Genomic DNA, 14,216 nt, shown 5'->3' on the forward strand with positions numbered 1-14,216 from the left:
AAGTCTAAGCAATCTCCCCAGAGAAATATGTAAGTTGAAATCTTTGAAAACTCTCATTCTTTCTGATTGTTCGAAAATTGACCTATTGGAAAAGGATACAGAACAAGTGCAATCTTGAGAACTCTAATTGCTGAAAATACAGCTATGAAACAAGTGCCATTTTCAATTGTAAGCTCAAAAGGAATTGGATACTTATCCCTAAGTGGATTTGAGGGATCATCACATAATCTTTTGCCTTCTGTCATTCGGTCTCAGATGTCGCCACCAATGAATCCCCTATCTTATATTAATTCCTTCATGCACATGAAGGATAATAGTTGGGATGATATTGCACCATTGCTTAACAGCCTTGCAAATCTTCAAAGTGTTTTGGTGCAATGTGACGCCGAGTTTCAACTATCCGAGCAAGTAAAAACTATGTTAGTCGAATGTGGTGGAAACATTACAGAATCAGGAATTTCAAAGCAGCAGGTCTTCTCTAACTGGTGTCGGAAGATACAAAGAATTCTTCTATACGTGACTTGTACATAAATGAAAACTGTAAAGAAACTTATAAATGTAAATGAAAAAGAATTGATATATTTAAATAAAACAAATAGGATCAGTATAAATAACGAGAAATGAAATTAAACTTTGTTTATTTAGTCTTAAAGGAGTGAGGCTACGGTGCTTCTTATGTTGAAACAAAAACAGAGACTACAAAGCAGATAGCAAGGCAAAACACATAACAAATCATCGAACTGCAGCTATCTTTATTTCATAATGTAATATTTTTTACGAGAATTTCTAAAAGCAATATTATATGCTAAAAAGGGAAAAGAATTGAAAAAAGTAACAACCAGAAAGAGAATAAAATAAACAGCTCAAGTAAAGCCAAGGAAGCACAATGTATAGAAACAAGTAAGATAAACATGAATTTCTTATCTGTAAGTTATACTCAAAGAAAAACATGGAACGGAAGAGAAAAAATAAATTGCAATAAAGGGACACAAGGATTAATTCCATACCTCAAGGATCCTGCTGTTCTCAAAGAAGATAAATGAGCTACTAGAGAAGTCAAATTACAAATTTCTTTAGAAATCTAATGAGAGAATTTTTCTTTGGTGCAGGCTCCTTTTCTAAGTCATTTAATTCACTACATATTAGATACAGTTGTGTTCTTGACTACCAATCCATGACCGAAAGTCACAAAAATTTCCACCTTGTCTCCTGATCCTAAATTTGACTTTATGTCATGCCAATCTTCATCATTAAAGGAAATTAAAGTGCCATGGTTGTGTATCTGACATGTGCACTTTGTGTAATTAACAATTAACACACTTCTAAGACATTCAGTTTCCAGGCTTTCAGGGGTTGATGAATAAACGACACACAAAGCCATTCCCTTCACCTCATGATCTCGAGGTATTGTGAAAGAAACAGAATGTCCCTCACCCATATGGGTCAAACAATAAGGATCATTGTCACCTGGGAGAGAAACATCACACGACTCACTGCTTTCAAATACCTGTATCATGTCATAAACAAGGGCATGTTTAGTTAAACAAAAATGTTATACTTGATTAAAATGTATCATATGTAGTTTCTACTAGATATTTCATTAGGATTATTCTATTTTCTCTCAAATAATAGCTAAAATGATGACAAAGGTAATAAACAAAGGGAAAGTTAGAGAAGAACCTTAGGTATTCTATCGATCACAGTATTGAAGGATTCTTTGTATCTTCCAACACCAGTCAGAGAAGACCTGAGATCATGCTTTGTATTCTTGATTTTGTAATATTTGCACCATATTCGACCAGTATAGTTTTTACTTTCTCGGATAGTTGAAACTCGGCCTCACATTGCACCAAAACACTTCGAATATTTGCAAGGCTGGCAAGTAATGGTGCAATATCATCCCAACTATCATCCTCCATATCCATGTAGGAATGAATATAAGATAAGGGATTCATTTTTGGCGACATCCGAGACAGAATGATAGAAGGAAACAGATTATGTGACAATCCCTCACATTCACGCAGGGATATATATCCAATGCTTTTTGAGTATGCAATTGAAAAAGGCACTTGTTTCACAACTGTATTTTCAGCAATTAGTGTTATCAAAGATTCCATTTGCAATATATCTTTTTCCAATATGTCAATTTTTGGACAACCACAAAGAATTAGAGTTTTTAAAGATTTCAACATATATATCTCACTCGGGAGATTGCTTAGACCTGTACAGTCCTTCAAATTTAGCACTATAAGATAGCATAGACTTCCAATAGATTGGTGTACTTCGTGCAATCTTGGACAATCTTTGAGAATGAGCTGCTGAAGACTTGGTAGTCTAGAAAAGTCGGGGTTTCTATCAAGTACTTGGAGTGACTAAGATTAAGGACTTTTAGCCACGTCAAAAGCTTCATGAAGACAGTTTTCAATAAAATATTAGAGAAGAAAATGAGAAAACGAAATAGTTATAAGTGGAAACAAATACTAACTTAAAAAGAAAATGGTACGTAATAAAAACCTGGGGTTCTTTCCAAACACATCGAAGAAGACTGTGTTGTAAGTCAATCGCTACTGCATCATGCAGATAAAAGTTGTTAGGTAGGCATTCTGAAGAAAACCCTTGCAATTGGATCCATGTCAGTTTCTTAGAAAGATACTCAGAATCTCCAGCTAGTATCAGCAATCTTGATGGGTCTCTAACCTCTAAAGGATAAGGTTTGAAGAAATCTCTTCTACTAAAAAACATTTTCCCAGGCGATCTCTGAATGACATTTGTCCCCTGTGATGATAAGAGTAAGAAACAAATATATTCCACATGAGAAAGCAACCACTTCCAAAAGAAGTTTAAAAACCATAGATTAAGAATGTTCTTACAGTATTCTCTGACAGTACATATTCAAACCACAGTTCACTGTTCTCAGATTCCTTTCCTGAAATTTGACGAATAATTTCTCTTCCCATTTCTCGTAGGAACGGATGCATTTCTAATTTGTTGTTCTTATTAACTTGTATGAGGTTACGCTCTATGAGAAGTCTTATTCCACTATCGGCGGCGTCTATTCCACAGCCCTTTAGGATCTTCATAACTTTGGCTCTGCCCTTGCCAACAAAAGAAGAACATACATCAAGGAATAAATCTTTTTCCATTATTTGATTGCGTAAACCGTCGAAGCTTAGTCTCAATATATGATAAAATTCAAGCTTGGGAATTTTCTCTAATTTTAAGAATATTGTATTCCATTCTTCTTTCGTCCTTTCATATAAATAACTTCCAATGACTTCAAGAGCTAGAGGTAGTCCTCCGCAAACAGTAACTAGTGTTTTTGCAAGGTCATTGTATTCTTTTTTTGGTTTTGCTTCTCTAAATGCGTGCCAACTAAGAAGCTCAAGGGACTCGTTTGCGTTCATTGGATCTATGCGAAAAACAGAATCAACTATACTCTGTAGGTCTTCGTCTCTTGTTGTAATGATTATTACAGTTCCAGCACCGAACCATCCACGATTTTTCCTTAGGTCTAATAATGGATAGTACTCATGGATCATATCGTCAAGTACAATGAGCATCCTTTTCAGAGAAAGTCTTTCCCGAATCATACTTCTTCCCATCTCAACACTACTTATCTCCACCTTTGTTTTTAGGACATCCGAAAGAAGTTGTTCTTGTAAATGGACATGCCCTCTTGTTTGACTAACTCGTGTCATATCTTCAAAGAAACTTTTTTCCATGAATGTACCGTGAATTTGATTGTAGATGGCTTTGGCAAGGGTGGTTTTACCCGATCCTCCCTTTCCACATATCTCTATTGTAACATCTTGGGTGGATTTTTTTTTTTATGGTTCGAATCACATCTTCCACACGGGATTGTAATCCAACTGGAAATTCAGTAGCAGACAAGACTGGTAAATTAAGAACGGTCTTAACAATTTTGTCCACTAGTTCAGCATCACTCCTTCAAGGTCAATAACAATTATAGAACAAGTCATGTATTACAAAAGTTGAAGTACAAGCTTAGTGAATGAGTGATTTACCTGTAATTGCTCTCATCCCATCCAAAGAAATTTGCAGCTTTGGTGAGTGCGTGGCTCCACCTAGACATACCATGCTCCACTTGTTCTGCTGAAAACGTTTGGTGTGCAGTTGCTTTGAAGGCTTCACCAAAATCACCCATTTGAAGACGTACATCAGATGGCTGAATTTCGTAATAAACTGGCAGAACATGCCGGCAATAAGTTTCGTGCCATTTGATGATTTGTTGAAGCTGATGAAGACACCAAGCAGACTGAGAATAGGATTTGGTGAAAACAACAATGGCTACACGAGAGAGATTGAGAATAGGTTGTTGGATGTGAATTGGGTTGAGTGCATTGGGGTGGTGAAGCAAAGTGGTGAAGCCAAAGGCAGAGAGGGCAGAATCGAGGTGAGAAACAAATTTTCTTTGGATGTCTTCTCCATTAAAGTTTATGAGAACATCGTACATCTGCGGGAGTTTGGACGATGAAGACTCCAATTCCATGGAAGAAATTGATGACGTCATGAAGTGTTAGAAGAGAAAGCAAGCAATAATGGAACACAGTCAAAAAGATTATCTGTAGAGACACAAAACCATTCAAAGTAGCCAAAGATTAATGCATTTTTTTTTAGTCGTGGAAGCGCGTGAATCGCAGCACCCATTTTACTTTAGCCACTTAAGAAGTTCGACCAATCCACTCTGAACCACTGAAAAAATATTACACTAATAAGTATATTATTGTTCTAATTATATTCTGTTTTTTTTTTTTTTACTTTAGGCACGTATCTCTTTAAATATTAAAAGAATAAAAAATAAAGTTTTTTTCCACTTTACCTTGATGTATTTACACTAGTCGGTCAGATGACATTCGATACTGGTGTTATATGATCGTTTGGCCTCGATCGGTACATTTGCCTCCCAAGCTCAAGGGAAATCTTTCCAGAAGAGTCTAGATGTGCTCATTTTGTCCTTCGAGGTTGGAGGGAACAAGGCTAAACGTTTGTCTTTGCAAATTCGACGTTGATGGAACACTTTTCATGATGTTTCTTAAAAGTGAGAATTGTAATTGCCCCATGTGAATAGATCTGACGGTTCTACTATGTTTCAAGTCGGTACGGTTAGACCCATTAGATGTGAGTAGATCTAACGATTCTGAGGGGTACGACACTTCACGTTCCCGTGGTAGGACATCAATAAATAGTTGTTCCCTTCATGTGTGTATCTTTGTTAATTCTCTTTGACTCCAAATACCAAGTTATATTCCGAGTATTGAATTGTGGAGAGGTGTTTTACACTCTATTCAAAAGGTTAGTGATTTCTTCTTCTGAGTCTTCGTATTTGTCTTCCTCTTCATCTGGGGGGATTTGGTCGTGAAGGGGAACGACTTGAAACGGTTGTTTAGCCCAAGTGGGGCTATTGACCTTGATGGAAGAGGGCCCAAGCTCACCACACTATGAAAGCCAAAAGACTAAGACTAGCTTCACAAAGGAGCGTCTAGCCTCTCAAAGGAGCGTCTAGTCTTCCAAATGGAGCGTCTAGCTTCACAAGGGAGCGTCTAGCCATGGCTACATAAGGAGCATCTATGAAGAAGTCCTAGACCGTCTAGCTTCACACACACATGAGCCAAGCTACGGTTTAGGAAAAGAAGGCTTTGTTGCATAAAGGCCCATTAGGGGTACTTAGTAGATAGGATAGTGTAGAAAGCACTTTGTGAAGGAAACATTCTAGAAACTAGGTTAGTGTGGCCGGTCATTGCACATGGCACATGGCTTAGGTTTTACATTTAATTTTTGTTTTCTTTTCATTAGAAAGTAGCTTACCTTTTACGTCCAAGATGGCCTATAAATAGGAAGGCTATCTCATTGTATTTGACAAGTTTAATTGAGTATTGTTATGCTGCCAATTTTGTGCACTAGCTTTACTTCTCCTAGAAATCTAGGCTATAAACTTCAATCCTTCACCTTTCTCCCTTGAGCTGGCCGAACCTCTCAAACCCATACTCATCATGCACCTTCAAAGCCAACACAACTCCTAGGAGGGCTTTGTTTCACTCACCCATTGCTTCCGCATCACTTTCACTACTTTGATTCAAGAAGAACACATGAAAATGCCATCAGACCTTCTAGCCGATTGCCTCGTCGGGTTGGTTACGACTAGGTAGATCCTTGTGTAGTCGAGCATATCACATAGTACCGGGGCTTATCCTTGGTCGACTCCTTCGTGTCAAAAGTGTCTATGTTAAAGTCGGACACACCTTTAAACTTTGTTACAACCGACTGCTGCAACACCTCTAAAAGTGTTTGTCATGGTTGGAAGGGACGAGTCAAGAGTTTATTTATGTTTATTCTTGTCTTTTTGCCGACCTCCTGATAACTTTTGACGAGTTTACAATGGAGGCCTTAGGATTCTCAACGTGGTTCTGACCCAATTTTATTGTAATTTGTGGGACGCATTGCAAGCCTTTCGATTTATTTGTGATTTATTTAGACTGAAGTCGTCCCCTTAGTCTTTTCTCTTTTATTACAACTTCCATTCGGCCAATCCCTTGGGCCGGTTTTCTTTATCTAGTCGACGGGGCAATATTTTTTTTTGCCCCTTTTACCTCATCTTACAAAACTTTAAAGGTAGATTTTTTAAATTATTCATTGAACCGGAAGGGAAGCCGTATTCTTATATTGTTGATGGAAAACTAAAATTTCCATTTTATGGACTCGGTTTCCCATTTGGTATGAGTCTTGGTCGAGGTCATCTATGACTCCCCTAGACAAAGAAATTTTCTACGTTTTTGATTAACTACTGAAGAGTCTACCTAGAAGATTCTTGTGGTGTATTAATTCTCACACCGTTGGGTGAAATTTTCCGGTATGTAGAAATTTCTTTGAGTCTTATTTTCCTAAGATTTTTAATTGTGCTAAATTTAATTTTTTTCATAGGTATCATGGATGAAACAAATCCCATGGCTGGCAACATGATTAAGCAGCTCTGTCAGCAGGCTACATATTAACAGAAGAGCTCACTTGAGCTTGTAGCCAGGGGTTCGGCCACCCTTGTGATTGACTTACTTCCTTTGTCTAGCGGTGAAGGTAGAACAGAAAGGTCCCTCAAGAGGTTCTCTCGCCAGGCATCATCGGGTGTTGGTGCTAGTTCTTTCTCTCTATTTTAGAGAGAATCTTCAAGTTTCAAGGGGAGTGCAGGTTGCACTTACCCCTTTCGAGGAGGAGGTAATGAACTATCAGCGTCGATCAAATATATGATATCAGTTTGCATCGAGATGTTGAGCGGGTCCCTAGTTCTGACTAGGGTGATCAGAACCGAGGTGCAAAAGTCCTCCTTTGCTACGACTAAAAACTTAAAGGCAGAGTTAACTGACTTAACCAGCTCATTGGAGGCGAATACCTCTTTGGAAGAGGAGTCTCATCGGGCGAAGGCTGAGCTAGAAAATGCCTGATCATAAACTTCGATAGTTCAATTGACCATCCAATCATTCGTCATACTAAGTCAAGTTTAGCCATAATTTTCATGATAGGGTAATCCGATCATACAATTATCTTGTGATTTTAAATCCTTATTTGTCGGGAGATGATTACGAGTGCCAAGGCGATATTTTCTATCATATGATATCTAGTCTCGACACCATGTAAGATTCAATTAATGAAGTACATTGGCCATTTTTCTTTATTTACATCTTGGACAAGTGCATCATTGATGGCTTCGTCTCATACCAACAAATACATAATGATTTTTTGTTGGGGATCCAACTTTTGTATTACCGGGGGTGGTGCGAGGAATGTTTTGAGTTGAAGAAATATTTCTTAACATTTCGGATTCCACTTGAACTTGGCGGCCTTCCAGTAGCTGGACGATAGGTTTGGTTTTCTATGGATGTCTCGGGATAAATCTGGACAACGCCGTTAACCAATCGATCAGTTTGTGCCCCTCTTTTATATTTAGGGGCTTTTGATTGCTCTGCATTTTTTAGATTGGCTTCAATGCCACATTCGACCCCGAAGACACATTTTTCGAGGTCTACCCTCATTTCATGACTTCTCAATGCTTTAAAGACTTCTTGCAAGTCCTCTACATGTTGTACATAGGAGTTGGATTTGACACAATGTCATCTACACATACCTCGATATTCTAACCTAGCATCCCCTTGAAGAGTGGCCCCATGGTTTTTCAAACCCAATGACATGACTTCATAGTAGAAGTTAGCATAGTCAATCATAAAGTTTTTTTTCCTTGTCCCTTCGATGCATTTGAATCTGATTATACCCTAAATACGCATATAAGAAACTTAACACATGGTGGTCGGTCGCACCATCTACCAAGCGATCAATGCTCGACAACGAGTAAGCTTCCTTTGGGCAAGCTTTGTTCATGTCTATATAGTCCGTGCACATCCTCCACTACCCATTTTCCTTCTTCACCATCACCACATTGGCCAACCAAGTGGTGTACTGTAATTCACATATGAACCGTGCATTTAGCAACTTGTTGGTCTCGTCTTTCGCCACGTTACATTTTTTTCACCCATTTTCCTCCTTTTCTAGGAAACTAGTCGGGCTTCCTCGTACATCAATAACCCGTGTCTAATGATTTTAGGGCTCACCCTAGGCATGTCCGATGGAGTCCAGGAAAAGATATCATTATTCTTTACCAGTGTTCGACTTAAGATGTTAACATCTTTTGCGGACAACAACATTCGTACGTAAGTGGAGTGTTCAACATCTCGAAATGGGACAACCTTGATGTCTTCCCTTGGTTCCAATAGAACATCATTCATCTGGGGATCAAGGTCCACAAAGGTGATTGTATGCTCCCTCCTTAGAGCATGGGTTCAGAGTCCATCCTCCATTTGTTGGTTCTACCTTTATGCTAGTTGCATAACACTTCCTTACCACCTTCTAGTACATATGCACCATGGTCGATGGGAACTTCTTGGCTAAATGCTAAAACTATAGATCCATAATGGTTGAGAGATGGTCTTCCTAACAATGTGTTATAAGAGGTATTGCTTAAAATGGTAGAAATCTTATCTTGATAGTCCGACTCATATTTTTTCCCTCCCCGAGCGTGATGTAGAGGTTGATGTAACCCCGTGTGTCCACCCACTCTCCAAAAAATCCAATGATTTGGGCATCGTACAACTGAATTTTCGCCTCCGTTATCCTCATCTTTTTGAATGTTTTCTAGTAGAGTATATCTACCAAACTCCCTTGATCAACCAATATTTTCATGATTGCAAAGTTGTCGATGTCCACTGTGATGACCATAGAGTCATCCTGTCCTAGATCAATTGTTTTGAAATTCTTATCTGTGAAGGTGATGGGAGGCATCCTCGGTCGAGTTGTAGCAGAAGCCTAGTTCACAGGTTGCATGACAAAAAGGTGTTTCTTCTGGCGAAGCTTGAACATACTCTTCCGTGGAGCCACCTACTATTGTGTTAATGACTTCTTTGTTACTTCATTATGTTGATTCGTCCCTTCTTAGAGGTTACTCATCTAATGACGTTGTTCTTAGGGATAGAAATGCATGATGGGCCATGTGGGCCGGCCCGCAACCCGCTAGTGAAAAGTGCGAGGCGGACTCAGTAATTCAATCCGCCGACCCGTTTAAGCCCACCCCATAAAAACCGCAACCCACACGGGCCAACAGCGGGGTTGGACGGGTTGTCCCGCTAATCAACACAAAAAAAAGGCAAAGTTGAGCACTTATGTCAAACACATATGTTTGAATACATTCAAAATATAGAAAGAGAAGTATGCCAATAATGTTTTTTCAAATTAGACTGAACTAGTTGAACCATCATTTCTTTCTCCTTATTTATTGTGGGAGTAAGATCATATTTTATTTTTTAAGATGACCATACTGGTTGAACCATTAATTTTAATTATATGTTTATTCTATATTTTCTCATAGGATCTTAATTTGCAAATTTGATTGGAATGGATGAGGAATGTACTAACATGCATTCAATGTTATTGAAATGAAAGAATATTGATGTTTTTGAATTGACTATATTTAATGTAGTGGTGTAGTTGTTTGATGTTAGGGTATGTTTTGAAATAGAAGAATATTGATGCTTGATGTTTTATATCACTAACAAGCATAGGTTCAACTTTTTAATAAATTATAATCGATATATATTCAATTTTTTTATAATTATTGAATTTATTATTCAATTTTTTAGTAGCAATGCAAAAAGTAGCAAATATTTTGATTGAATTCTTTTATATTCAATTTTTCAGTAACCAACATTTTTATTGAATTTCCTTAAAAAAAATATTGTACACGGGCTGGCTCACAAACCCGCAGGTTGACCCTTTTGCGGGATGGGGTAGAGAAACCAACCCGCGTTAACTACGCAAGGCGGGCCAACTTGGCCCACATTTTGCGGACGAAACACGACAGGCCTATGTGGGGCGGGCCAACCGCATTGCCATTCCTAGTTGTTTTGGTTGCCTTTCTTCATGACTTTATTTGGGATCATAATCCCTATGCCCTTTATCTCTTTTTTATGACTCTTCAAGATGTTGGGGCGAATGGTTTGAACTACAGTTGTCTTCTTAAAGGAATCTGCGCAAGTGTCTGGCCTGGATAAGTTTCTCAATCTTGCTTTTTTCCCTTCCAATTATTCCCTTTCCTTTTTTCCTTTTCCTTATTTGCCCCAATCATGGTCCGAACTTGATTCCATTAGTCTCGAAGTTCTTTGCATGAACTTTGTTGCTCGTTGTCGCAATTCATCCATATTAGACACCGACTTCTTGCATAGGTGGTTAACAAAAGGTGTTAGCCGCAATGTCGTTATCATATGGTGCATAGCCACCTCTGGAATTAGATTCCGTATATTTAGTGATCTATAGCTAAACCTCTCCATGAACACCCTAAGTGGTTCTCCTTTATCTTGACGTACTTTCACGAGTGTTATGGAGGTTAGGTGATGTGGTTGACTGGTTGCGCACTACATCCCAAACTTGGACGTTAAGGTTTCAAAGTAATCGATGGAATATGGAGGAAGCGTTGTTAACCAGCTAGGGGCTCCTCCCTTGAGTGATGTAGTGAACACTCGACATAAGAATGAATCTTCGAATGTAAACAAACTCATATCAGTAGTGTAGATGTCCATATATTCGCCCGGATATGTGGTTCTGTTCTACTGATCCACATTCAGTCCCTTCTAGGAAGAAGGTAGTTGCCTCCTTGATCTCATCAGTAAAAGGATGTCTCCTAGGTTCACCCATAGTGTCAAACGTGTGAACAGATTTGTTTAATAGTGTGAGCGATAACATACTTAAAGTTCTTCTCTACCTTTCCCTTTGTTTATTACCTTCACTATTATTTTAGCTATTATTTGAGACAACATAAAATAATCCTAATCAAGTATCTAGTAAAAACTACAATACTGAACTTTTAGCACCCTTCGTTTCTATAGCCTCACGACTTCATATCTAAAAGTATCTGATTTTAATAATTAACCAACCAAGTCATTGTGCTTATACTCTGTAGCAGATTGATGATTGTTTTATTCCCAATGATCGGAGAAATATACATTATGAGAGAAAAAAACAGAAATGAATTCTAAATCCCTAAAGAAATGATGGTGATATATACACAACAAAACTATTAACAAGATTTGTTTTAACCACGTATAGCATTTGTTTTAACAAGATTTGTAGTTGGGAATATGGAGGAAGCGTTGTTAACCAGCTAGGGGCTCCTCCCTTGAGTGATGTAGTGAACACTCGACATAAGAATGAATCTTCGAATGTAAACAAACTCATATCAGTAGTGTAGATGTCCATATATTCGCCCGGATATGTGGTTCTGTTCTACTGATCCACATTCAGTCCCTTCTAGGAAGAAGGTAGTTGCCTCCTTGATCTCATCAGTAAAAGGATGTCTCCTAGGTTCACCCATAGTGTCAAACGTGTGAACAAATTGATTGAGTTGTGACTCACCGTTTTGGCTTTTTTTCCTAGTTGGACGGGTCGTGGTTGACGATTCCTCTGGGCTTTCCTTTTGTTGAGTACCCTCAGTCTCACTTGGTTGCTTCTCAGTTGACCTATATGTGACCAACTACTGCTTCTTCTCTTCGTTATCCCTTTGGAGGACACGTATCTCCTCCTCATTCTTTTGTCTTATCTCCACCATCTCCTTTTGTGGAGATAGAAGCAATACCATATGCTCAGCTTCAATCATCCGCTCGTTAGTCATGTTTCTTGTTGATACCATTTGCTTCTGTTACTTGTGCTACTCTCCCAGTCCCATGGTAAACGCCAATTGTACTTGTAAGGGGCTAAGACAGTACCTACTACCGACTGGACAACTGATTCCTCTCCCTCGACCGCACTTTCCTTTCCGTCTTCTCACGTTTGGGCTCTGGCTCTGGGTGGGAGTGCACCTAGAAAAGGTTCTCCGATGCTAAAATGAATATTCAGGATTTAGGTGCTATTAATGGTGTAATAGTGATGTATCTTTGCTTTGTCTAATGTGCTTATTTATACCGTTGTAAGAGACTCTATCATTGATGGGTCGTATTTAATGTATAATCATAAAGATAGAATTACCTGATTTATCACGTATTCCTTTTTACCTTGATGTTTTTACACTAGCCGGTTGTACGACATTCGATACCGAGTGTTTTAGGGTCGTCCAACCTCGACTGATACAGGTTTGATCCATCAAGAAGAGGTACAAGTCAGGACCCTAAATATAATCTTGTGGATATTCAAATGAGTTCAAGATACCAACCATTTGATCCATTTATTTTGGAACACAATGTCTGACAAGTGTATTATGTCCTATATCCAACATTTCGAGTAGACAAACATGGTAGGTGTATTGCAATTAAAACAAAACCTAAGGTCACGTTGACTCAAATGACATGGAAGAAAACGTTCCTTACCAAGTAGATCAAATGTCACATGCCAATAAAGTCATTAGAGTGGAAGGTATATTTTGATTACAGAGGAAGAAGAGAAAGCAAGAAGTTGATGATGATGATGATTGCGGAGGAGTAAGAAACAGGGTAAAATAAATGCTTGCGGCTATTATTAGATGATATACAGGCATCGTCTATGACTTATATATATATATATATATATATATTAAATTATATTTTTAAATTATACATAAAACAAATAGAATCAGTGTAAATAACGAGAAATGAAATCAAACTTTCTTTAATTTAATCTTTAAATAAAGGGATGAGGCTACGGTGCTTCTTATGTTGAAACAAAAACAGAGGGTACATAGCATATAGCAAGGCGAAACACATAACAAATTATCGAACCGCAGCTACCTTTATTTCATAATGCAATATTTTTTACGAGAATTCCTGAATGCAATATTATATGTTAAAAGGGAAAAGAATTGACAAAAGTAACAACGAGAAAGCAAATCCAATAAACAGCTAGAGTAAAGGCAAGGAAGCACAATGTGAGAAATGAGAAACAGGGTAAAATAAATATGAATCTCGTAACTATGAGCTCTACTCAAAAGAAAAACAAGGAAAGGATCAGAACAAATAAATTGCAATAAGGACACAATGATTAATTCCAGAAGTCACATTACAATTTTCTTTATAAATCTAATAAAGGAATTTTTCTTTGGCACAAGCTCCTTTTCTAAGTCATTTGATTCACTACATATTAGATAGACAGCTGTGTTCTTGACGACCAATCCATGACCAAAACTCACAAAAATCTCCACCTTGTCTTCTGATCCTAAATTTGACATTATGCCAGGCCAATCATCATCATTAAAGGAAATTAGTGTGCCATGGTTGTGTATCTGGCATGTGCACTTCGTGTAATTAACAATTAAGACAGTACTAAGTTCAGGTTCAATGATTTCGGAGGTTGATAAATAAACCACACACAAAGCCATTCCCTTCACGACACGATCTTGTGGCACAGTGAAAGAAACAGAATGTCCATCACCCATATGGGCCAACCAATAAGGATCATTGTCACCTGGGAGAGAAACATCACATGACTCACTGCTTCCAAATACCTGTATCATGTCATAAACAAGGGCATGTTTGGTGAAACAAAAATGCTATACGTGATTAAAACAAATCTTGTTAATAGTTTTGTTGTGTATATATCACCATCATTTCTTTAGGGATTTAGAATTCATTTCTGTTTCTTTCTCTCATAGTGTATATTTCTCCGATCATTGGGAATAAAACAATCATCAATCTGCTACA

The 14,216-nt window shown here is 38.0% G+C and overlaps 2 protein-coding genes across 3 annotated transcripts in view; both read right to left on the reverse strand.

Annotated features, from left to right (window-relative positions):
* The window catches only part of LOC137818623 (disease resistance protein Roq1), a 29,183-nt gene that overhangs the window by 11,566 nt on the left and 3,401 nt on the right, over nt 1-14,216 (reverse strand). Inside the window, exon 5 of one of the 2 annotated variants that reach the window (XM_068622149.2) lies at nt 13,454-14,020. The exons of the other annotated variant lie outside the window; for it this stretch is intronic. Coding sequence (XP_068478250.1) covers nt 13,571-14,020 — 450 coding nt within the window. The 3' untranslated portion in view covers nt 13,454-13,570. Of the gene's footprint in view, nt 1-13,453; nt 14,021-14,216 lie in introns of those variants that run through there. 2 annotated transcript variants of the gene reach the window in all.
* Nucleotides 978-4,631, reverse strand: LOC137818624 (disease resistance protein RPV1). The gene is given in 9 exon segments (XM_068622151.2): nt 978-1,153; nt 1,155-1,507; nt 1,681-1,763; nt 1,766-2,350; nt 2,353-2,404; nt 2,515-2,775; nt 2,871-3,827; nt 3,829-3,946; nt 4,026-4,631. Coding segments are annotated over 9 exon segments (3,012 nt in total). The 5' UTR covers nt 4,532-4,631; the 3' UTR covers nt 978-1,056.

The sequence above is a fragment of the Phaseolus vulgaris genome, chromosome 10, assembly GCF_051622355.1.
Source record: "Phaseolus vulgaris cultivar YP4 chromosome 10, ASM5162235v1, whole genome shotgun sequence".
In the NCBI taxonomy this organism is placed as follows: Eukaryota; Viridiplantae; Streptophyta; class Magnoliopsida; order Fabales; family Fabaceae; genus Phaseolus; species Phaseolus vulgaris.